Genomic DNA, 24,475 nt, shown 5'->3' with positions numbered 1-24,475 from the left:
AGGCAGAGGGGCACAGGAAGCCTTTTGGGAGGGGAAGAGCAGGGGAAAAGGTGGTGTGGACGGCAATGTAAATCCGTAGGGTGAGCGACGAGGCCGGGACAGGGAATAGCGTTGGCAGAGCCAGGTAACACCGGTGGGAACAGGGCGAGCGGCTCCAGCAAATGCACCCCTACTTCGGGGACAGTGTCTGCTGCTCTGCCACACGGCTCGGTGCTCGCTGCGCTGCTCCCAGCCTCCCCTCGAAAACAGAAGAAATCTGGGGAGAAATGATCTGGAAAGCTTATTATAACTTAAAGAAAAAAAGAAAATGCAGCCTTTAAAAAAAAAAACAACAAACCAACACGTCAGAAACCCTTCAAAGGCTTTTTACACAAGCACATAGACAAATGCCCAACTGAAAAAATAATCCTTGGCATATAGTACTTACTAGAAAAGATATTGCAGTAATATCTCACCGCACCTTCTGCTAATGTGTTTTCCACGTGGTATTGTTAACCACTACAAAAATAATAAGTTTGAGTGTATCAATATCTCACGCTGTCTGGAGGCGCAGCCGTTTTCATTTGTCTGTCGACAGTAGGAAGCATAATGTGGTAGGCAGATAATTCCTCATTTGAATAAAGCATTTCTATTTCACAGTAATATAAGACAATATAAAAGCCCTTTTACAAAGGTAATAACTTCAGTTTGTAGATAGGAAAATGACATATAACTGTGGAAAGGGTAAAGTACTAAGAAGGATTTTTATTTCTAAGTATGTTTCATTTGTGCTTAAAGAAAGGATTGCCATTTGTGGAAAAAACAAAAAATATTAAAGTCACCTTTTTTGTCCTTTTATTTTCAAATATTAGTCCCAATGATATATTTGAAAAGTTTAATGAAAAAGCATATTAATAAATTAAGTCTCTAGGAGAACACTAGTCAGCGTTCATAAAGGTAATGGTGCAGGCTACAGAAATCGCGCGCAAACCTGAGGTCTTCTGGTTGTACCCTAGGTCAGCCGAAAAGCGACGGCTTGCGACTAAAAGTCACCCAGGAGCATCTCAATCATTTCATAATTAATGCAGTATCACCACCTCCTCTAAAAGCTGTTTAAATGCTATGTGTTACCAACCACCACAGCAGAAGAGTGCACGAGGAGAAACGCTGGAATAGCTCCTATCTGAAGTGGTCAATACGAGTTGCTTTCTCTTTACCACTATTATTTAAAAGTAGGCAATTTAAAGTAAAAAATTAAAAAAGAAAAAAGAAAAAAGAAAAGAAAGCTTCACTTATTTTTTAATCAGATTTCTGATTAGAAAACCAGAACCCCTGAGGATTTCCTAAGATATATATTACATAACTATATACTTAGGCCTGTTTTTCAGTTTTCCTTTTATGTATATTTAAAAGCACATAAATGTCATAAATTCCTATTGTTTACATACCCGCACGCATTACTGGTATACATAAATTATACACGAATCTTATGAAGCCCAGATCTAATTCAGCTGTTACTGAAGCGTGCTGCAAAGCCTTTCCTGATTTCACTGTAGCAAGAGCAATGCTCCTGTACCCCTTTTCAGTTATATTTAATTTAAACATAAAACATCAAAGAAGATTGCTCTCTTTTCATGATCTCTTTGAAATCAGCCTTTAACACTAGGCCATAATATTCGTTCTGTTACACGGAAGTAATACACAGTATATTTTGGCCTAGAAGCTTTCATTATCTATTTTGCAATGAGTGTTGCTCACTTTTTTCTTTAATGCATCCCAATTTCTATGCTAAAGAAATTTTAATGTGAATCTTGAAAGATATATAGGAGGTTTTATTTCTTTTTCTTATGTTAAAGGGCAACAGTTGGTATGAATCAGATCTGAGCATGTTCCTTCTGGCAGAAAACAGCCTCTGCCAGAACTGCTGGAACTCTTTGGCTTTGAGAGGTTTAATTTATTGTCTTGAATAATAAACTGCCACTCAATCAACCTTGTGAAACAAAACATAAAACAGGCCAGCGCTTAAATCTTGAACAGGGACCAAAAGAGTTTTCCACAAAGGAAATAAAATTGGGAGAGGCATTTTATATTAAATAACGCCAATTATTTTATTCTCCCTTTTTGTCTGCCTTCAGTTTTAATTAGGAGTAACTGACAGTTAATATGCTCCAAGCTCTGCACGGTAAAATTGATTAGTATACTAAGACGGAAAATAAGAATCAGTTTTTGATGAAAAATATCAAGTTTCAGAGCACTGCATGTGGCAGCTGTGAGGAAGGAAAAAGTGTGAAGATACTAACCCGTCCACGACACTCAGCTGGGCATTCGCCCAGTCCTGCTGACCAAACTGTCAGTGCAGGCGGCCGGCCGCTACTTTTTGGTTAAGCAGTGCATTATTGCCTCTTCATTTTTGCTTGCTGGGTTTGTCCATTTTTACTATAATGCACATGCTCTGCTCAGTAGCTGTAGTCTGCATGTCTAAGTAGCTTGTACGACTAAGGAAAAATAGGTTGCAACTGATTCCGCTGGCCTGCATAGTAGATGTTACACCTTGTGTTACTGATGTCTCTTTTAATCTCAAAACACTCTGGGACTCAGATTCAGTTTTCTGTGTGAAAAGATGCCTAAGAAAGTTGTGACCGCTATCGTTTTTTTAAAAAAATATATAATTATTTTCTTTAAAATAATCTAATTTATTTCCCAGGCTTTACTTCTGAAAATAAAAAGCTGTCTTGAAGTATAAAGTATCAGTTATTAAAAAAAACCAACCAAACAAAAAAGACAAAACAAAAAAAAGTAATAATGTTGCTCTGCTTCTTTCTTTTTTTTTTATTCCAAGGAACTCTATTCATAGTCTAATGAAAGCATTTCCAAATTCAACCATTTTTGAAATATTTTGGTATTTTGACTTCTTTCACGTTTTGCAAATAATTCTGTGCCCACTGGTTGTAAACAACATTAATATAATTCTGCTTTGTGCCTACTCACACGGACTATGAGGCTTATTACAGGGTGGTTAACCATGGCAAATCAATAGGATACAATTTGGTATGGAATGTCTTTTAAAGTGTAAAAGCCCTGGTATTATAAAAAAGCTAAGCACTATAAGAAGCCACTGCACAAACGAGATCGTATCGTTAATTTGAAATCCCAGTTAGCTGCTACCGCCAGAGCTGCGCATGCCTGCCTTTTCCCTTCACTACAGCAAGAGTCGTACGTTAAAATTAAATTTTAAAGACTGCTAAGATACTCCGCTTGGCAGATTAGCGTCCCTCCTTGCCGGAGACAGGGGAGACAAGCGTTTTGGCGCAGCGGTGGGAGGACGCGGGTGACACAACGCGATCCTACCTTCTTGCAACATATAGGGCTCCCGGGAGCAGCGAGCTGGTGCGGAGGAAGCGCGGCCAGGAGCCGATGTCAGTGTTGCGAACATGCCGCCCAGTAACATCCCGCTGACATTCTACCTGCTCTCTGAGCCCCGGCTATTTACAAGCTTCCTTCCAGAAAGTCACAACTTTAGGAATGAAAAGAAAAAAAAAAACCCCACCCCACCCCAAATGGAGGACTGGAAGGCAGATCACGTGGCCGCCGGGAGCCGGTCTTGTTGCATTACACGCAGCAAGTGTGGATGGCAAACAATATCGGTTGATGTTTATGCCATATGTTCTCGGTCACTTCACGTATCAGCACCAAAATCCTGTTTCTGCACAGTGTAACACCATGGGATCCTACCAGGGAGAGGGTCACAGTCTGATTAGGCGAACTGTGAAAAAAATGCGGCACACTAACGAAGACCGAGAGGGACTGACTTCTACAGAGCGAGCCCTTGCTCTGGAAGGAAACAAGAATTTCCCAGCTAAAGTTTTAACAATTTCTTAAAACACGCACTCAAAACCATCATGTTTTAACCCCTGAGTGATTTGTCCACGTTCAGACTTGCTGCCTCCCAAGGACAGTTGAGGTTTTGAGGAAAGACACCGTTGTTATTTGGGCTAATGTTATTGCTAAAGTCAGCTATCCGCCTTCTCAGAAATGGTCGAGAGGAAATTCATCGTCCAGCGCTAATCCACTGCCCCAAATGCATACGGACGCTGACCTGCGCCACAGGCTCTGCTGGGACTAAAGCAAGGGCAAGAGGCGATGCAAAACCTGCACATCCTGAATGCGGTATTTGAGGAGTTATCTCAGCAGGTCTCCCCTGGTTGATGATCCATCCCCATTAAACCAAAGCTTTTCAAGACCAACTTTTGCACCTTCCTAGACCAAAATATTTTACACTTTACATCTGGATGTCAAAATTATTGATCTTTCCCATATGTCACGTTACTCAAAAATTAACAGACACAAAAAAAGCTGTTTTTCTGTCCCTGCTTCTAACATACCACAGTATATACATCAATTAAGAAATAAATGAGCTGTTCTCCCATATCCAAAGATCAAAATAAGCCAAATATTCCTATTTTTGCCTAGGGTAAATTAGCCCCTTCGGCCCATCAGACCACTCCTTCCAGCTGTTTAGCTGGTCACCCGACTAACCTCCTGGGACACAGCCCAAGCCTGTTAAACTTTCTTTTTGCAATTAACAGCATTAGTCTGGAAATCTTTCCCAGAAGCAGTGGCATCCTATACATGACATGATCCTTCTATGGAAGATGCTGTTGCCAAAATGACTTTGCACTAAGGCAAACCACAAACTAAATCAGCCTCTGAATATGCACATCTTACCTTTAAAAAAAATTCGTTGTTCTGCAATACTTCACACAAAGTGGAGCCTGGAGGGGCCTCCATCCAGGTTTGCTAATTTTCTTTCTTGCCTTCTTTCTTTCTTTACATGCCATGTCAGAGTGCTCTCCCTACCTCTCTGAAGGAGAAAACTACTGTTCGACTTTCTGGCTTTTCTCCAAATGAAAAAGCCCTATCTTTAAGAGATGACAAAGACCGTGACTGAAAAGGGAAGGGCGCCTAACAGGTGGTCCAAGGGTGTTCCTTCACACATGCAACTCCCATCAGGAAACAGCAGAAAATTCAGGGGAAGGAGAAGGAATTAGCAAAACCTACGGGGCTTTTCTACAGCCTGTTGCATCTCCCCCCGGCACAGATGCCCTCACGCTCTCCTCTGCATCTGCATTACATTAAACAGGATGAAGAAACACAAACCAACTTTCACTTGAATCTGAACCCTCCATTTCACGTCACCCTCAGGACAATCACGTGAAACACATATGGTGAGTTCAGCCTGGGAACCGCGTTGGGACCTTTCCGGCCAGGAGCAGAGCTAATCCTCACCGCTGCCCGCATATGGCTTGTGACTGAACGCTGCAGGTTCCTCCCTGCCTGCAGCTGCCGGCCCAATCGGCGGCACGGGCAGGGCCGGCCAACTGCACTGTGTCAGCAGATGGACTTGCATTTTTTCCACCGAGTCGGAGCGGGCCAATGACGAAGGAAAGCCATGCGAGTAACACGGGCGATTTGATTTCAGAAAACGCTACCTAGCGTGCAGGCTGCACGCTTGCTGATCTCTCTGGAGAGGGGAAAGATTCACTTTTTTAGGTTTTCCCTAACCTGCATTTTCATCTGTCATCCGATACTCATGTTTTGCTTCACACCCAGGGAAAGAACTTGCGCCAAAACAACAGCGTTCCAGGCAATCTGGGAAATCTCATCCCTGTGGCATGTTCTCGCCTCATCTATCTGCTGAGCTGGGGAAAAAAACCCAAACAAACCGAAACCAAACAAACAAAAAAAGAAACAAACCAGCAGCCAGTCCTTTTTCCCCCAAGGAAAGACCTGCCATTCAGAATAAATCAGTTAACCTTCGCTATAATGTGCCTTTCCAGTCTTTTTTGCCACCTTAATTAAAAGCGACCAAAAAAAATGTTACTTTTGAAAGTAAGTCCACTTGAGAGAGAGACAGTGAAGCCTCTCAACTGGTTCAAGTTCAGCTGGGAGCCCCTCCATTGTTTGCAGATAGGAACGATGTGCTAGTCTCAATACCCACCTTGTAGGCACAGGCGAGGTCTCCCAACTGCCTGACGCCCTCTGCTAAGGTAGCATGATGCTTCCAGGGGCTGGTGAGACTAGAAAGGCTCACTGGCAGTCTTTGAGTACTAGTGGGGGTAAGAAAAAAAATCATTCAGACCACTTGTATCACCAAAAAAAAAAAAAAAAAAAAAGCAAAGATGAAGTAATGCGACTGAGAACAAATTTTAACTGAGCCGTTGGCACATGTGGAGAAAAATCATTGACTCAAAGGTAATAATATATCTGATGAGGAGCTGAAGTCCTGTGGTGCAGCTTTTCAGGAAATTTTGCTCTCTAACACACTGCTAGGGGATTGCTTACGCATGACTTTCTAATTCAGAGGTCGATCTTTTAATATAAATTGCCTAGCATAATCTCTGGACTCTGATATCTCTTAATGCATTTAAAATCTCTTTTTATTACAGCAAGCACAAAAAAAATTCAGATTCTGCCCCTATTTCCGGAGCTTCTGGATCATAGCATTACAGTTACAAAAAACGTCAGTACGTCATTTGGAAAACATCCTGAAAAGTCAGATGCATCAATGCAAGCCAAGCAGGGATGTGACGGATCAATTTGAGTATTTAAACAGCAGAATTAAAAAAAAAACGGACAGAGATCTCCAGATATAGGAGCATCTCCACTTGGAGAATATTATTGAATAAATGACACAGCCCGATGTCTGGATGGAACATGAGCCTGAAAATCTCCTGGCATAAACCACCATCTACAGGGTGGGGGCTGGAAGAAGCTTATCTCCATATTCCACAAAAATGAGCTTTATAGTCATGCTTTCTATAATACCCTAAGAAATGAGATGCTGGCAGACAGACAGAATTGTGGTTGGATCTCCTGTATTTCTATAACCATCGAATAAGTTCTTTTAGAGGAGTTTGCTACATCCATCTTAACTTTTATAATGACATGCAGTAAAACAGAGCAGTGTTTTCTTCCCTTAAGAAAGAAGAGATAAAGAAGCTGTCTTTGTAGTTCATGCAGAAAACTTCACATGTATTTTTTCTGCTTTTACTTGCAGCCAGTCACGCCTCCTGAGCTCTCATCCTACTCCGTATAGTAATATTCAAACCAATGATTAAAAAAAAAATCCAGCTACAATTCTTTTTGCAGCCAGCATTACAGCCTGATTTGGCCAGGCCAGCAACCCAGTTTCTTTACTGGACTGGAACCAGACAACTTCATCTACAGCCTCTTTATGACAGACAGGAAAACGGAACATGTGTCTTACATGTCTGTATCTCAACTAATAAACTAAAGACCAGAAATACTCCACAGAACTGCGATTCCAAAATTTTTGGGTGCCTGGACATCAACATTCTTAGAGGACCACTAGCAAACCCATTCAAAGTTCATAAATACTTTTTAACATGACATCAAGAAACAGTGACAAACCTTATCATAGTCTTCTAGGATTATGGGTGCAACTGCTGTTAGATATCAGCTTTTCTAACTTTTTTTGTAGTTGCTCAAGTGTCTGTAGAGAGTAAGGCTTCAGAGATTGGCAGCATCAAATCTAACTGCCAGTGTAAACTACCCAGACTAGAGTGTAGTGCTGCTGCCAGGGTCAGGGTCACTACCGCTCCCTGGCATCAGACCTCCTGGGATGAGCTGGAAAACTTGGGTTTTGGAGGGTCAAAGCACCCCCTGAGTGCAATGGGATGAGACATCTGTCTTACACCTAAGGTCAGACTCAATTGTTTAATGGCCCTTTCTAGTCAAGAAAACCTCTACCGAGCTGAGATGACAAGCAAGCGTGAACCTCCGAATGTCCAAAAGGAAGCATGCAGGATTTGCTTGTGTGTCCACCATCCACGCTTCTTCTGTAGCTGGTTCAACTACTGCGCTAATCAAATACTTTAATACAAGTATTTTAGCTCCATAGAAAATATGATTTAGCAGAGAAAATAGTTAGATTTTAAACAGGACCAGTAAATTCCCAGTCACACGTGTGCAACATGGGCTGAAGACCTTTCACTGCAGAGAAACAGTGACCTTCCGCACTACTGCAGCTGGTTCGCATCTACAGGCAGAGGACGGTTACTTGCTTTAATGATGTTTTTCCTACTTTTCTGTCATTCCTACTGGGTTTTATATTGTAGTCCACAGCGAATGCAGTGGTTCCTTACCACACAGGGAAACAATCTGGTGGATGTGACATCAGATGAAGATGGTATAAGTGTTAAGCACAATTATAAAGAGATCTTGAGCAGTTTCCATAGGTGCCCTGTTTTTTGAATTACCTAATTGGATTACCTAAAATCCATCAGCACAACAGATCAGTCTTGAAGTCTCTCTCTCTCATCAGATGTAGTAAGCCTTGAGTCAGCTCTTCTGGCTGTGATCTGGCCTGTGGTGTCTGTGTCAGTAATACTTTCAGATGCTTTTGGCCTCTGATTTGTCTGCTGAAGGCAAAGCCTCCGTTCATCATTGGAGTTTGAAAAAGAGTAATACACACAATAAGCTCTGCTGCCCATCCCAGCATTAGTGTATGGATAACTCAAGGAGGGCTACCTAGATGTCATTGATGACAACTCAGTAACCAAGCATTCAGTGGGATTTTGTCCCATTTGGCCATACATCTGGAAAAGAAGGACATGGTCAGCTAGGCTTTCACCAATACAGGATAGTGTTTTCTGCAAGACTTCTTATCCTGTTCAGCTATTTTCATCTAATACAACACATAGATTTTGTACAAATTAAAAGTACTGCAGAGCTGCCATTAATTTGCAGCACCGGAAAGATTCATTAATTTTCTCCTCTAGGAATGAGTGTGGCTCAATACGTGGGGCTACCACAGCCCAGCTCTTCAGCAGCTTTGTCGGGAGCGTGCAGAGGTAAGCAAAAAAGCTCTTTCCCTGTCTTGTATGTTGGTCTTGGGGGGTGTGATGGAGACAGCCAGTCCCAAGTGCCATCTGCCATGCTACATGTGAGCATCACACCCTGCTGCCCCTCTGCATGCCTGGCTGGATTAGCTGATGTCAACAAGATAGTTACACCCTTCCCTATATGGGCACACGCGAGGTGTCCAACTCCATACGCACCACGGGGGAGGGACTGGGGGGACGGGATGGACAAAGCACACGCTCGGGGCCTTGGGAAGCAACGCCAATCAATTTCTGAGCCTTGAAACAGGATCAGAGTCCCTGGGAACAGAGCCAGCACCTTCCCCTGGGGCAGTCGGACACGCTGACCAGATTTTGTCCTGAATAAAAGTCTCCCAATAGCAAGGCATAAGACAGCCCAGCGCTTCAGTGCAGCCAGCCTTTCTGGTTCCTCATCTCTCATCCTGTCTAGGGTTTGCACAGCTGGCATGGTGAGTACAGTGGCACTTGAGCATCTGAAAGTGATGCTGAGGAGGAAAGGCTCAACGATCTGTCCAGTTTGGAGCATCTCCAAGTTCTGTATGTAGTGCATTTATCACGAGCACCATGAAGGCCGGAGACAGTAGGGAACAAAGCCAAATTATATTGGGCGCTTCCCCTGTCCATCGCATGCTATGTTTGCTCTGCAGAAGGCTGCTGACCCAGAACACAAGCGAGGACGTGCCAACGGCCCTCTTGGCCTCCTGATCTCCAAGGAGGGAAGGAGGACAGGCAACACCAGGTCTATAAACAGATCATGCAGTGGAGAGGATAGAAGTGTTTAAAATTAAGCTAAAGGCAGGCTCAAAGCTGCCCTAAGGTGGTAAGTCTGGGGGCTGAGCAGAAAATGAAAATGTCAACAAGAACACAAGCAGGGTAGTTAGAATATATGTTCTTCTGTCTGATACACACACCTTAAGAAAAGAAAGATACTAAAGTATTTTCACATAAAGCAGCTGAATGTAAATGTGAAATGCTGAATGAAAATCACAGGAATAAGCCTGAGATTTAAATGTCAATACTAACATATAGGATGAGCCATTTTAATAACATCTCCAGTCTGCTTCTCCCCAGGAAAACATGCTGATACGGGCTGGGAAATCTGAGGAGCAGCTCATGTGATGCAGGCTTCTGACATTCCCCCAGACGTGACTAAGCTTAAACAAGTGGCATTATCTGGTGCATTTGAAAGCAAGATGTGAACAACATGATCATGGGGCTTTTTTTGGTATCATACAAAATGTCCCCGTTTGGATGGGGTTTGTGAAGTGAAGGATATTACGAAGAAGTTAAAATTTGCCTGCGGCTTTCATAGTCTTGCCAGTTTGAACTTAGAAGAGAGTGCTGAGAGTGAACAACATGAACGTAAAGAACAGTAGTTCTGTGAAAATGCCCATAATTGAGCTGACACCATATACCACAACAAAAATAACTATGATTCCTATTACAGAAAACACAACCTTATCTAGAAATAGAGCCTAAAGTGGGCACTCTTAGTCAGTTTTGCAAGTTTTACATCATTACAAATACACTGATATTTAAAGCCTGCTGCTTCCAAATGTAGAATTCAATAGTGGGTCATCACAAATACTATTTTCCAGTCATGAAGCTGAACACGAGTGAGCTTTATATTAACTGAAAAGTGAATAAAAGGAAAATGAAAATAAATGTATGACGTGAAGCCCAGATGCTGTTACCCTGAGGTGTGTGCACAGCTCAGAATGTGAAGCTCAAACAGCACTTAAGCCCCTTTGCAAGCACACCCTAAAGGCACCCTAAGTGCACCGCTCCTGCATGGCAGTTTCTTTTATCCTTAGCATGTAATTAATTTTGTTCTACATTCATAGGGACTTAAAAAAAAATATTTTTTTTGAGATTACAAATTAAGATTTCTGCTTTTGAAAAAATTAGAGCAAAAAGGTCACCATCCTGTTTAAAAACAGAAGGCCAGGTCTGAGCTCTGGGCGTCAGAATAATTCCTTTAACAACAACAAAGGAATGACACCAGCTGACTCTTTATTGCCAAGTCCTTCAAAAAAACTCACCTGTCTTGGTAGTAGTTGCAGGGTTAGTAACTACCTTCCTATATCTGATATAATCAGAAAGTTCATTGTTTTCTTATTGGTGTTTGGGTTTTGTTTGTTTGTTTGTTTGTTTGGGTTTTTTGGTATTTCACTGGATTTAGACCATACAATCAGAGGAAGCCATCTCGCTTTCTGGTTGAACTTTTGCAGAGAAAAGAAGAACTTCAAGTTCAAAAGCCTTACTTGCAACTACAAACCTGCTGTAATGCATTATATCTTTTCATTAGTTATAATTTTTTAAAAGATTTTTCAAAACATACATGGTGTGGAGTTAAACAGAACCTCTTCAAATACAAACAGATGCATTTTTTCCATATAAAGAAACTTGCCATTTCTAATCTTTCCTACCTAGACTTTTGCATTTAGCTTGGCAACTAATTGAGATGCTCGCTGGCTGATACTGCCACCCTATGGCTTTTTTGTCATTAACAGCTTAAAAAAACCCCAAAACATAAAAGCAGATGTAATGTGGAACCAGTTCTGCTTCTGCTATGGGAACAGAAAGTGCCTGGGTAGAATACTTCCACTAAAGAGATCTTATGAAAAATGACTATATAAAATACACGTCAAAAATACTCATTTGAGGAAGGTGGAAATGAAGCAAGTTCTCGGAATTTCAGCGGAACATTCTTACTACCATCTCCAGCAATAAACACGGGTGAGCGACACTCGTGCAGACACCAGCTCCTGCCCCCAGTACTCAGCCAGGCCCTTCCGAAGGTGTCCCCCCGCTGCAGAAGAAGGGATAAACAGCTGCTTTCTCCTTCCCCTTACACCCCAGTCCCTGATCAGTAACAGGCGCTGCCTCTGGGCAATTTTTTTCCCAGACATTTAAGAACCAACCCAGATTTTCAGATGGAGAAACTCAGTGCTCAGTTTACACAGCAAGAAAATACTTATCCCCAGGTGCTGTGACAGGCGCTGGGTATCGGATGGGGGAAGCTGTGTGGATAGTACCCCCTGAAAACTGCAGGCAGCTGTAAGCCTGCCTACACTTTAGCTCCGCCTGACATAAAGCAAATACCAACTGGCCCTCGAGAGTTGTTAATTCAGGGGAAGGAGAAGGATCCAACAAGTTATCTTGTGATCTCTGAATATGTATCTATGTAGAGAAAGCAAAAGGGCCTTCAAGAAGAGAAGCAAAAGGAATTAAAAGGCCAAGACTGAGGAGAAATAGAAAACTCTAGCTGCATTCCTGCAGTCAAGCCCACGAGAGATTTCCTTGCCCGCGAGGAGGGGATCCTACGGTGGAGAAAGCACTACAAAGCTTCCTGCGGGGAAGGAGCCAGGGGTTTGTCATCGCCAACCTAGCGCACGCCTTGAGTTTGCCTTTGCCTTTGCGTAAGAGGGGGGGTTCCCTTCTTGTTTCCCTCTCCAGTCCCAAGCGGTCCTAAAAATGTCTCCCCATCTTAGGTTGCGACAACCTGGCCGTGTTTGTCAGCACTGTTTCCCTCGCAGCCAGGGAGGGCTGTACGGCTGCACCACGGCCATCACCAGGACAAATCTCAGACAAACACCAGCCTTGAACTGCTCCTGACTCACACCGAACGCCAACACCCATCAGCAACACGGGACAAAACCCAGTGAGTTATGGTGAAACCTGTAGGGAGCAGGACTCCAACAAGACAAGCAAGTGATTATGTTTTTCTCCAAAAGGCCACAAAGGGCTATGTGCATCAGAAATATGATTCTGCATTATTATACATGCTACAAGGTCTCAACGATTTTACTTTAATGTAACAATTTAATTCACAAAGTACTCTCTAGTAACCAGTTCTTTTTGTCATTTTGTTGTTAAACCAACCAACCAACCTGATCCTGCTTTACTTTCTCACTCTACATACTGTTCTGATGGCAAACATTTTTCATGTGCATATGCTGTGTCAGAAGCACTAGTAAAATAATTCCCTTCAATATAGCAGCAAATTATTTTCCACATGCAAATTATAAGCAGTAAAAAAAATTTCCTTTTGTAAAAAATTCCTAAGTACTTTATTCTGTATCACAGCAGTTTAAGACATCCACAAGGAAAACACTGAGATAACAGAGGGGCTACAACTGGTCTTACGCTGTGCGGGTGTGCAAGGCACCCTTCTCCCCAAACTGGTACTCGGTGAGTGAAGGTGGAACAACCACTAGATGGGGATGTCTGGCTTCAGAATGTAACAAACCCAAGAGGAGCCTCGGTCACCCTCTGCAATAAAGCTTTTTCAGAGTATTAAGAAAAAAAAGGAAAGAGGGGAAAGAGGAGAAAGAGGGGAAAGAGCCCATGCACTTGCCTTCTCCTTGTCTTTCTGTGGATTGAGTGAAAGACCAATGAATTGATTCATATTTTGCAAGGGATAGAAAAACAGTATGAGAGAAAACAGGTAGAAAACAGGTATCAGGTCAATGTGCGTATTCCCAGACTGACCTGAAAACAGTTTCAACAAGTATCCAGACAAGCCCAAACTGCTGGTGCATCTCCCCAGACCTCCTGGGAGGTTCTCATGCTTCTGACCATCTCTCTTCTCCGACAAGGTATCTTTTGTGGCTTCACCTGCTCTTGGTCCTCCTCACGTCTGCTTGTCCTCTTTTCCCCCCTGCTAACCTTATGGTCCTCTCCTCTCCCCTCCAGCATCTGGTGGTCAAATTTTGCTGCTTCTCTATCCATGTCTTTTTCCTTTCAGGTAACAGCTAGAATTTCAACACGCATCTCCTGTCGCAATTAATGGGACACCCACCCCTTCAACCCATGACAGAGTTCCTGCACATACGTTCCCCATCTTCAAAGGGTTCTGTAGGTGCCGGGGCATGAAGGCTATGTTCTTAGTCCTCACCTTCAAACTCTTCACAGCACTGGCAATGCTCTTTTCCTTCCCACTTTATCAGCTTTGGGGCCCAGTTGCTCACTTGTCCCTCTTCCCCCTTCTAAGTGCAATGCCCTCTGCATTGAAATCCAAGACCCCTTTTCCCTCCATCTTCAAATCCCCTCTTCTAATATGTGCCTAAAAGCAAGTGGCCAAATAATCACAGAGAAGTAGAGCAGCGGGGAACTACTCAGAGATACTTAAAATATTTCATACAGCATTTAAAAATGCTAGTATATGTCAAGAGAAGGATGCACACCGATGTCAGACTCCTTCTGTGTGCTCACCTTTACGTATTGTTGGTCTTAGCTTGTAATTGCAAGAGAATCTGATCACACCTTCCCGTAGATGCAATCATATGCAGGAACGATACATATCTGAACATAATTACTTTCTTTGAAAGAGCACGTGAGAAGTTCACAACAGCTTTTCGTACGCTTAAGAACAAGCCCACAGAAGACACCTGTGGAACCCTGTTGGAAATACAGGCAGATTTGGGGGTATTTCCAGACCTTCCTTTTTTCCCAGCTTTTTCCCAGCTGAAAACTACTTACTCACTTACTCACATAAAAACTTTCTAACCAATATTTGTACACACTAAAAAAGACACCAAACCTTTTAAACTTTTCATTGATTGTTTTTCTTTGACCCAAGGCAAAAGATTACAAACAAAACACCACTGTTTATTGCTTTGAAAGTAGCTGGGCATCTCCTTTTAAAACACCCTTGTGTAAGAGTGAAAAATGGTAAAAAACTAAGAAAAATGGTTATTAAAAAAAGTTTCCCTCAACTTAATGTGCAAAATCTTGGATTTATTTCTAAACTCGTGTTTCAGAGATAACACGTATTTGGTCAGGTTTTCAAACTCTGAGAAAACAAAAAAGAAAAAAAGAAATAGTTAATGTCCAGTATGTTTTGTCATGGCTTTCAACTTACTGGAAAGCAAAAGTAAATACAGAAAGCACTGCAGGCTGGGTTCCTGTTCTACCATTCATCTCGGCCAAAGAAAAAATATTTATTGACCTCAGCAGTACAGACTCAGCCTCCACTGGGAGTTTGCTGTAACATATTTGAGATCTGAGAAGATGCTGTTAATGTTCACGTGGGAGCCTCAGTGCATTTACACTACAAGATTTAGTCCAAAATTTGCACATCAACATGTCACACCACAGTGACAGAATAAATTTTTTCAATATAATTAAAAACATATTTACATACAGAAAGACCTCATTTTAATCCACTTCATATTCAAAATAAACTGCACGACAAGGTCACTGTATAACGGATCAAGACCCAGTTGGGATGCCTTACATTGCTTCCCTAGCTTATTTTCAACTACAGGCACTGGCTGGGATTCTAAAACTCCATACATTCACACTGGTAAACATTCAGACCGGCTCATGGCATTGCACCATTTGCGAGGCACAGCGTTCCCCCGCGCTCCGGTCCTGCTCAGTGCTCTCTGCAGCCAATTACGCTGTGGAATTCCCTCCCATCAGGCATGAAGAAAATAATTCAGCGCATTATGCTTGAGCATACCAGTATCTGGGTGGGCACTCCGATTTATTAAAAGAGTAACTGTATGTGAGCATCAGAAAAGACTTTAACTACAGCTCCATGAAAGATCCTATGCAGAGATCTCTTGAGGAGCTGTGGACAATACTCCCAAAAGGAAACCTGAGACCGTCCTCGGAATTACAACATCATCCACTACAGCAAGGAAGCATAAAGCAGCTCATTAGCAGCCCTATCGAGTGACAGACCTAAAGCCAGCTCCAAAGTTGCCCACACCTGTCTGTCTATAGCGCCTGCCAAAAAGCCAGATTCCACTGGGGAAAGAATCCTTGTCCCTCTTCTACATCTGGATCTTGCAACCCCAATATGCTCCGGGGAACCGCAGGTTTTAGAGCAGCAGGGTGCACAGCTAAGGAGAAAAGATGAGCAGATGTTGTAAGATCCCTCCCCCCAAACGAATGAATGCCACGCCACTGTGTTTTGAATGTGAAAACCCAAAATGCTGTTAAAACTATCCGTCAATTTTAAGCAGCACTATTTTCAGTAGCACAATTGTAAGTAGTCCAGCAAAAATTATACAGTGATATTTCTAGTACATGCTATTCACTTATAACCTGAAAGTGCACGAGCCCTACTATTACCTTAGGAAGTCATTTACAGTAGGCACCCTGAGATGTCCCTTTGATAGACTAGGAGCAAACTGTATTAATAACACAATAGTTACTGTAGAGTTTCACACTGAACTCCAATATGGCAGTGAAAAGCCTTAAGTACAATAAAGCTGGGCAGAACTCTTAAAAGCAAGCCAGAAAAATCTATCTTTCCACACCATCCTTTGTGACGATCCGAATACTTCATTAGTCTCCCAAGACCTGCTTTCTAGAAACAGTGGGATTTTTTTTAACATGCTTTATATACAGGCCTCAGGAGTGATCTATCAAGACATTTGAGAATTAATTAGGAGAAATTAAACTAACAACTGACATGCACACACAAGTATCCAGCAGAGTTTCAGTGACCGATGTTTCCCAGACTACAAAGAGCACACCCCCATCATAAGACATTCTATAGAAGATGGGAACAGCCTCAGTTAGGAACCAGACGTTTTTATCCTTGTGGAAATCTCTAATTGTAGCCAACTGCTAGATAAATGATGATAAACAGATGATTACACAACATGGTAGAAAGGGTAAGAGGAGAGAGATGCAATTTTTTTCCAGACAATTTAATAAGAAATTTCACCTCTCTGTAATGGTGTCTTGGAAGTGTGAAATTTCACCTCTCTAATGCCGGCACTGTTTATTTTCCTTCCTGATATAATTAGCATTATTACTATCAGAATTTACTGCACCTTTACAGTAAAAACTAGATGCAATAGAGCTGTAGTAGTACACAGTTGTAATAAGACCAGCACCACAGACCCTATACAGCAGAATATTAAACAGCAGAAAATTAAAGCTACTCACTCTGCCAAAACGCTGTGAGGCACAGCGCTGAGTCATTTGCAAGCCTACGTATAAGAATTTTTCAGAAGAAATTATAATCTTGCAAGAAGCAAAAGGTAGACGAACCCTTCCTGATTCTTCCCTAAACAATTTTTGACCTTCCACTGCAAGAATATAAACCTATGCGTTTGGGTTTTTTTCTATATATTAAACTAGGTTTTAAGTTTTGATTCCAAATAACATTGCACCCAAATAGGTGAAGACATGTGAAAAGACGACTGGAGGCTTCTGCGCTTGGGAGAAAAGAGGATTTCACAACAGCCCGAGTTCCTTGATCATTTCACTGCAACTTCCCCATTGCCTAGAATTGCCTTAAAGCCAATTCTAGGCTTAATTAATTCTTAAAAGAAATGCATGGTTTTGATGTAAAGAAAAGATGCATTAATACTGGAGGACCATTTCATATCTCTCTTAGATTACAAAGACTTGTCTAGCAAAAGTTTGAAGTTTGAAGCACAATAAAGATCCCGAAAGGAAAGTCTGAACAGCAGCACCTGCATCCGAACACCCGCTTGCTCCTCTCCGCCGGCCGGCCACTGCAGCGAGCTGGTATGGATTCAGCAGTTGGCACAGGCACCCTGACTGGCCGCTGCATCTTCTGAATTTTGGAACAAGCCTGCATTGACAGGAGGCAGGGCAGAGCCTGAAGCAGGTTTAAGGAGGGAGGCAGCTGGCCTTGGAGCGGCACAGGAATTCAGTAATCCGAAGGGCTGCGGGGCCGTGTTCCTGGCCCGCGTGAAGGGACCTGCGGCCCCAGTTGGAGGATGCAAGTGCTCAGAAGCCCGTTCAGTTATGTACTAAGTAGAGATTTATGTTGCAGTAACAAGTCACATATCATGGCAAAACGTGTGTGAGAGAAGTTCAAAAGGCTCCTCGTTACACGTAGGAGGGCAGTAACTAACAATCTACTTTCTAGGTTTCCTCTCCTTGCCATGGCATTGAGACGCTTTTTAACTATTTCCCACTCACTGTTTTGCCTTTTACCTTAACAAACATGCAGAAATTTTAAGGAATTCCTACCTCTGGGAAAGAGTCCATTTAGTAACAAATCTGCTAAGAGATAGGTACCACCCGCAGTAGGATTTTTAAGATTAATAACCTACCTTATGAAGATAATAAAAGTCAGATCCATTACAAACATCTGCGGCTTCTTCTAGCACTTGAAGGACGACATCTTTAAAGAAACCCCCGGCACCTGTAGCTGTAACCCCGTGTGGGAGAGCCCAGGGTTGTACCAATCCGCTTGGTCACGCACATGGTCCGAAAGTTAATGCACCAGCTTCTGCCCTGCGCCATCGCCCTGCCATCGCTGAAGCAGAATTTCAAACCCCGCTGTCTGTTTGAGATAATAACTTAAGTCCTAGCCCATATGCCCCTTCAAAACAGCATACACTAACCCGATTTATTATTTTTTTAGAATGTGTTATGCATAACCAGTGTTCAGCTGCACGGTAGATGGCGGTAAATCTTCACTTGTCACGTTAGAGACCCTCTGGCCTCCCTCCAGAATTGAAAGAATTTGTGAATACATTTATGGCATTTTTTCAACATACTGTAGGAGTAAACTTCTGCTCAGCTACACTCGTCTTCAGCCTTCTCGTCAACCTTTTCAACCTTTTCCCTAGGTGTGCACATACGATTCTATTATTTCACATATGGTTCATTCTCAGAGCTCTTTTATTATGGAAAAGCAATGGGATGTACACAGAGTTTAGCACTATCGGATGAAGATCGGCTTATTTCAGTGTAATATAATCCAAAAACGTATGAAACGTGAAACAGAGGATTCTTAATCACAGCTGTAAATGTGTTGACACATACAGGGTGAGGAAGGGAAAAAACATACTTGGTGTTGCTGACAGTATGTCAAATAGCATTACCAGAAAGAGAAGCAAGCTGCAGCATGTGATTTGGACGACACTTTAGGACACAGAATTTTATCTCGATTTAGATTTTCTGCCACAGAAAAGCATCCCCTTCCTGCCAAGCCCTTGCAAAGCTCCGGATCTCACTTAAGTTCTCAAATGCTCATCACTTAACCTCTTCTACCAAAGATGCCGTTTCAAACTTTAAAATGTCCCATGTCCCAGTTCTCAAAAGGTACATCTGCTAACTCATTTTACACCTACGGATGCCAGCTCTTACTAATTTACAGGACACATGAAGCCATAAAAATTGAGCTAAGAAAACGGTTGTCATAGAGGGTTTGACCCAGAACACTGATGGGTAGAAGTATTTCCAGTTCCCTGCCTGGTCCTTGGATCAGGCCCAAAATGAACGAAGGTTTGCTAGACCACCTTTTTGATCAAGTTTACTGTTGGTTAAGTGGCCATAATTCCAGTGAAATTGTACCATTCATGCTAGTGAGGAAGGCAGCTCTTTAAGTGCCTTCTCTTCATCCAGCATATGAATGAAGCTCATCTCCGAGCATGCTGTTATGCCTTGTGTTTCAGAGACTTTCATAAAAAGCAGAGAGAAACCACAAAACAATCTCACTTTACATTGGATGATACTAATTAAACCAGATTAATTTTGTACTAAGTTGTAACAGCACACATAAATCTGTTTTATATCACATCTTTCTGATGGACTGCATTCCAAAATAATTTTGGTGCCAGCTCTCATATTCTCAAAAGTGCCTTAAAAACCACCTTGCAATCATCTCTAGAAGTCTCATACCTTGCATCCAGCACTTGAGCACTGGCCCTCTGGGAATTTTGGGCTAGCATTCAAGATCAGTACCCTGGCATCTGCACAGGGTGGTGTGGAAGTGTAAAATCATCGGGACTCACAGAACCCCACCAGAAATGTCTTCTGACCACATTTCGTTTATACGAAAGTCAGTCAAACTGCTACTGAAGTTCAGTTTCTCATGAGCAGCAGCTGAATTGCTTGCAAAAAGCAATTTGCTTGCAGCATTGCAGTTGTCTCTGCATTGCTCCAGGGTGTTGGGGCAGCAAGGACAGATTTACACCAGGACTTGCAAACAATACTGCCCTTGTGCCCTCTCTGTTCCAGCGTGGGAGTTGCATGCAGCGAGTGAAAGTGCTTACAAACAATGCAACTCCTCTTCAACTGAATAATGTTGTAGATTCATTTCTCTTGTAATTTTGAAGTACTCTGTACACATATTTGACCTTTTCTTCTTTTTAAAAGACCCATCAGGGAGGCCTAGCAGCCATTTATTGCAGAACAGAAGGGAAAGAAAAAGCTATCTATGAACACGAGAATATTAGCTGCCATGCAGATGAGCTGGATGCAACGTAGTATCTGGTCAAGTTTGATTTGCTTGAACCCAGGAAAAAAGCTAAGAGGAAATGATTAAGTGACAGGGAAAACCTGTACATTTTGATAATCCACCTGATATCAGCCGGGTCAACAACTGTTAAGTTCTCATAATAAGAAGTTTATCTTTGGAGCGGTGAAAGGGCTGAGCCCACTTAAAGTTGATATCAGTAGTATGCGTGCAGACAAAGTGAACTCTAGAAATGTTCTATATAGACAAAGTTTTAAATACTGGAAGTTATTTCAAGAGGGTTTTTTTTTCATAAAGAAATGAAAATGTACACAAAAATGAGCAACTGAAATTAGGACAAATACCTCTTAGAAACTGTAGAAATGGAACAGAAATGAAAAGTCCCTGTGATGAAATACGCATATATACATGGATGTCTCTATGTAAATATAAACAACTGCAGATATAATACACACATTAAGAGACACATACGCAAAATACATTAAGACGACTACATTCTCAAAATTATTTTTATGACTTGGCGCAGCTGCAGACCACAGCACTGGCTACTTTGGTCCTCCTAGATAGCTTCACCCATTTTGAGGGGCAATGCTTTGCAATACTGTGATGTTCTCTGAAGGTCAGGGGACTTGCACTTTCACCATCTAAGCCTGCCCAACTTATGGTCTAAGCCACTCATCACCACTGTAGTAGATAGCTACTTTTCTTCCTTTAGATGTTCATAGCATTGTCAAAAGAAGAAAGAGGAAGAGCTTGCTTGAAGCCTACAAACTAAGTCCTTATTAAGAAGTGGGGTGTGCAGAAGATCTCAGTGTTTTCAAGAAGCCTAACAAGAACATGCAGGTTGTACCTGTGAAAGGTCTCAGAGCTCTGAACTAAAACTGACCCGTTTGATCTCCCAATACCAAATGCATCACCTCCCGGCCCCTGGGCAAAGCCCACTGGCTTCACACTGCTCCACAACATCTACATCCTCAACAAAAGCACAGGCTCCTCTACACCGCTGGAACAATTTCAGCCCAAGACTCCCATCCAGCTCAATGTAACTTGCTTTAGGTGAAGCACAGAGGAACCTTGCTAATTGTGATCTGATGTTTCACAGCTTACAAACACATATCTCCCTTCCAAAACGCTGAATTGAACATCCTACTAGGCCCACAAACTTAAGATTTCATTGACAAATTTTTATAAAATCCCCTCACAAGACAGTCCAGTATCTTCGAAGCAGCATTACTACCCATGGTTAGAGCTGAAAACTTGCCAAAGAAAAAGCTGGAACAACCTAAAAAAATTGTGTGATTATTTGCTTACCCACTAATTCTTCCAGGCCACTGAAGCATGTGTTTAATGTTCAATAGGCTACTGATGGGTTTAAAGCCAGCGGAATAACTCAAATAACCACTTCTGTTGCTTCCAGTATAAGCAATACTGAAATTCTTTGGTGGATTTAGACTCCAGTCACTACAAGTCAATGAAGTTCTGCAGTATGGTATTATATTTACCATTTACTCCAGAGCAGCATTTGCTCTACCCTTACTGTAGGATAAAGTGTTCAGGAAAAGAAAGCAGAAATCCTAGCGGTGACATGTACACACTCTCACTTTAGAGGAGCTAATCTTTCAGTATGAGCAAAATGAGCTAGATAAGCATCTCTTCACACTCCATTAAGTTAGGAGACTCCTCCATATCAAAGACAACATACAACAGCTGAGTCGTATATAGTATTTATGTGACATCCACTTGTCCAATACAAATGCCCTTAACAGAACCTAAAGATCTTCGGCCCAAGAGGAAACTATAGACAAGTCTCTGATATTGCGACAGCAAACACATAAGATCCAGACAGACTCAAAAACTTGTGACCTTTGTAATTACACCCCATCGCGGGCAGCTCACTAGCGTGTGAACGACCCTATTTATGGCAACAACAAATCACTGCAAGTTAGCCCCTGTCTGAGAGCCTGGAGACTGGCATACCTGAACCGTCAAATATCTCGGCATTCCTCAGCCAGTGCTTGTCTTGCTCTACCGAGACAGAAAATTAGGGTCATCCCCAACGTGTCTTGGGTTTAGTTCTGACACGGGTATGGGCAACACAAAAGGATACGATACCACAGCATGAGGAGCGAGTACTCAGCGCTGACTACTGGTGATCAAGCTGTTCCCATGACTCTAAAGGGAACAGAAACAGGATTTTAGCAAAAATCTTTGCTCATGAGCCAGAAATCAAAGTAGAGGAGGGAGAAAAGCAGTTGGGGATGATGAGAGATTTATATCACTTTTTACCACTTCTCCCTTTCTAATCCTTTCACTGCCTCCCTGCTGGATAAATGCAATTCAGGTTTCCTGTCTCTACCTGGAAACACTTGTTCAAGCTCTTCCTCCTTTTGTAAGCTTTGGTTCAATCCTGACCCTCTGCCTCATCTGCCTTTTCCACTCCTCCTCTCATAATGCTGCACAAAATCCCAGTTTTGTGAAGTTCAAGGCTGGACCCACCACTGGGTCACCCCACGTTACCCTGTGTGCCGCAGCCCGGGACGCTTCACCCAGCTATCCCAGTAACACACATTTGCCTGCAAGCAAGACTTCCTGCAAAACACCACCGGCTTGGTCTAAGTTAGTCAAGAGAGGGGGAATTGACTGGGTTTGTCTCCTTTTGGTATGTTGCAGTAGCTAATTACCCTTACTATTAAAATGGAATTTTATTCCAATTTAAATATCCATTTCTGAACTTCCTACTTTGGATTTGGCATTAAAACGTGTTGTGTTAACAAGGACCCAGCTTGCTACACAAGCTGAGGTTACAGTCCTATTGGTATTTAAAACTGCAGTAATCTTTATGCCTCTAACAAACAGCACCTAGGTCTACTCCAAACTGTTGATGAAAATACTGAATAAGACTGTTTCCAAGCCTCTATGGTATCACACTGAAAAGATCCCTATTTGAAGGAAATTCACTACTGCCAATGGTTCCCAGACATTTCTTTAAGTTTTGGGGTTTTTAATCCAGGTAGGAGTTGCTGTATTGATAATGTGGTTTTTTTCCTAAAAATCAGAAGACTGGGAGACACGGAGCAAAATACGTTGCAAACAAGAAAACTTATTATCTCTTTATCTACCTGTATCAAACAAAACAAAAAAATCTTAAAGGAAAAAATATTCAAACTCCTTCTAACAGAAGATTATGCTGACTGAAATAATTATACTTCCACTCTCTAAGCTTTTGTTGTTTTAGTCTTTGTCAACTGTATTCACCTTAAAAATTCCTGCAATATTTTCCTTTACTTGTTTCAGACTAACCTCACTACAGCTACACAGACCACCCCAGTCATCATTTTTCAATGGTTAGCCCTTCTTCACTAGTCTGGATTTATTCCCATATTCCATGATTTTTTAAACTCTCAAGACAAAAATCTCAGGGAACTTCCAGATCCAACTCTTCATATTCTTCGGTGCAGCTAACCAGATGGGTTGATTTTTAGTGCAGTTCTACTAGGATAAACATTACTGTATCCTCATTAAGTATTGACTTCAGAGTACTGTTTCAACCTCATTCAATACAACAAGGTTATCCTGCTCCTTTCCAAATAGAAAATGAAGTATTTATTAGAAAGAGGGGTGTTTATTGAAGAGTTCTGCCTTTTTTGCATCAATTCTAGCCCCTTTACAGTCTTTATCTGGTACTGGGTCTCCCTCCCTTCTAGCGTCATTCTCCTGAAACATTTAAATTCTTCCATCAACTGTGCATTTTATTCTTTTATTTTTAACTTCCCAGCCAGAATGCCCCTGTTGGGTTTTCGGTTATTGAGTGGGAGGAGTGCAGTAGATATTTTGCAAGTGCTTCTTAAAAAAAACAACCAATTTAATTTATACACTTCTAATTTTTTCTTCTCAATCAACTTTGCTCTAAGGTTTTCCCCAGAGTGATGAAATTCAACCTTTCGAAAACACCAAATCAGCGTGTTAACCCGTACAAACCAGCATATGCCTTTTCGATGGGAAGTAGGTCATGCTCACCGGTCCCTAGGCAACCACCAAATCTCACTCCCTTGATCAGTTCATCTGCATCCCTGTTCGTGACGTCTGAAATGGATTCAGCTGGTATCGTGTGCTGTGTTTTTTGTATTAAAAGATTATTATCTGTTTTTAGCAATGCTAAGTGTGCTACTATTGGCTGCATCAGATCTCGGGTATATTGAATGGCCCATTTTTAAATATTCCATATCCATTTTCCTTCTTCTCCCACACACTGCCATACAACAAACTAGTTCCCACCGGTCTCTGGTTTTATTTAATGGATTCTTTTCCAGAACTTGGTTATCAAATTAATCCTTATGCAGTCAAAACTCGGTGGATATGAGTTACTCATTAATTCTTTAATACTACA

The 24,475-nt window shown here is 42.0% G+C and overlaps 1 protein-coding gene across 12 annotated transcripts in view; it reads right to left on the bottom strand.

Annotated features, from left to right (window-relative positions):
- The window catches only part of RBM20 (RNA binding motif protein 20), a 107,819-nt gene that overhangs the window by 36,566 nt on the left and 46,778 nt on the right, over nucleotides 1-24,475 (bottom strand). Inside the window, exon 1 of one of the 12 annotated variants that reach the window (XM_087768189.1) lies at nucleotides 21,400-21,443. The exons of 9 other annotated variants lie outside the window; for them this stretch is intronic. In XM_087768189.1, coding sequence (XP_087624315.1) covers nucleotides 21,400-21,428 — 29 coding nt within the window. In that variant the 5' untranslated portion in view covers nucleotides 21,429-21,443. Of the gene's footprint in view, nucleotides 1-5,977; nucleotides 6,053-17,935; nucleotides 17,973-21,399; nucleotides 21,444-24,475 lie in introns of those variants that run through there. 2 more of the 12 variants (XM_087768187.1, XM_087768195.1) reach the window with 2 other exon arrangements.

Source organism: Nipponia nippon, unplaced genomic scaffold (genome assembly GCF_047370975.1).
Source record: "Nipponia nippon isolate SJK-2023a ecotype South Korea unplaced genomic scaffold, ASM4737097v1 scaffold_3, whole genome shotgun sequence".
Lineage (NCBI taxonomy): Eukaryota > Metazoa > Chordata > Aves > Pelecaniformes > Threskiornithidae > Nipponia > Nipponia nippon.
The sequence above is the reverse complement of the archived record's forward strand: the minus strand, read 5'-3'. Positions and strand labels throughout refer to the sequence as shown.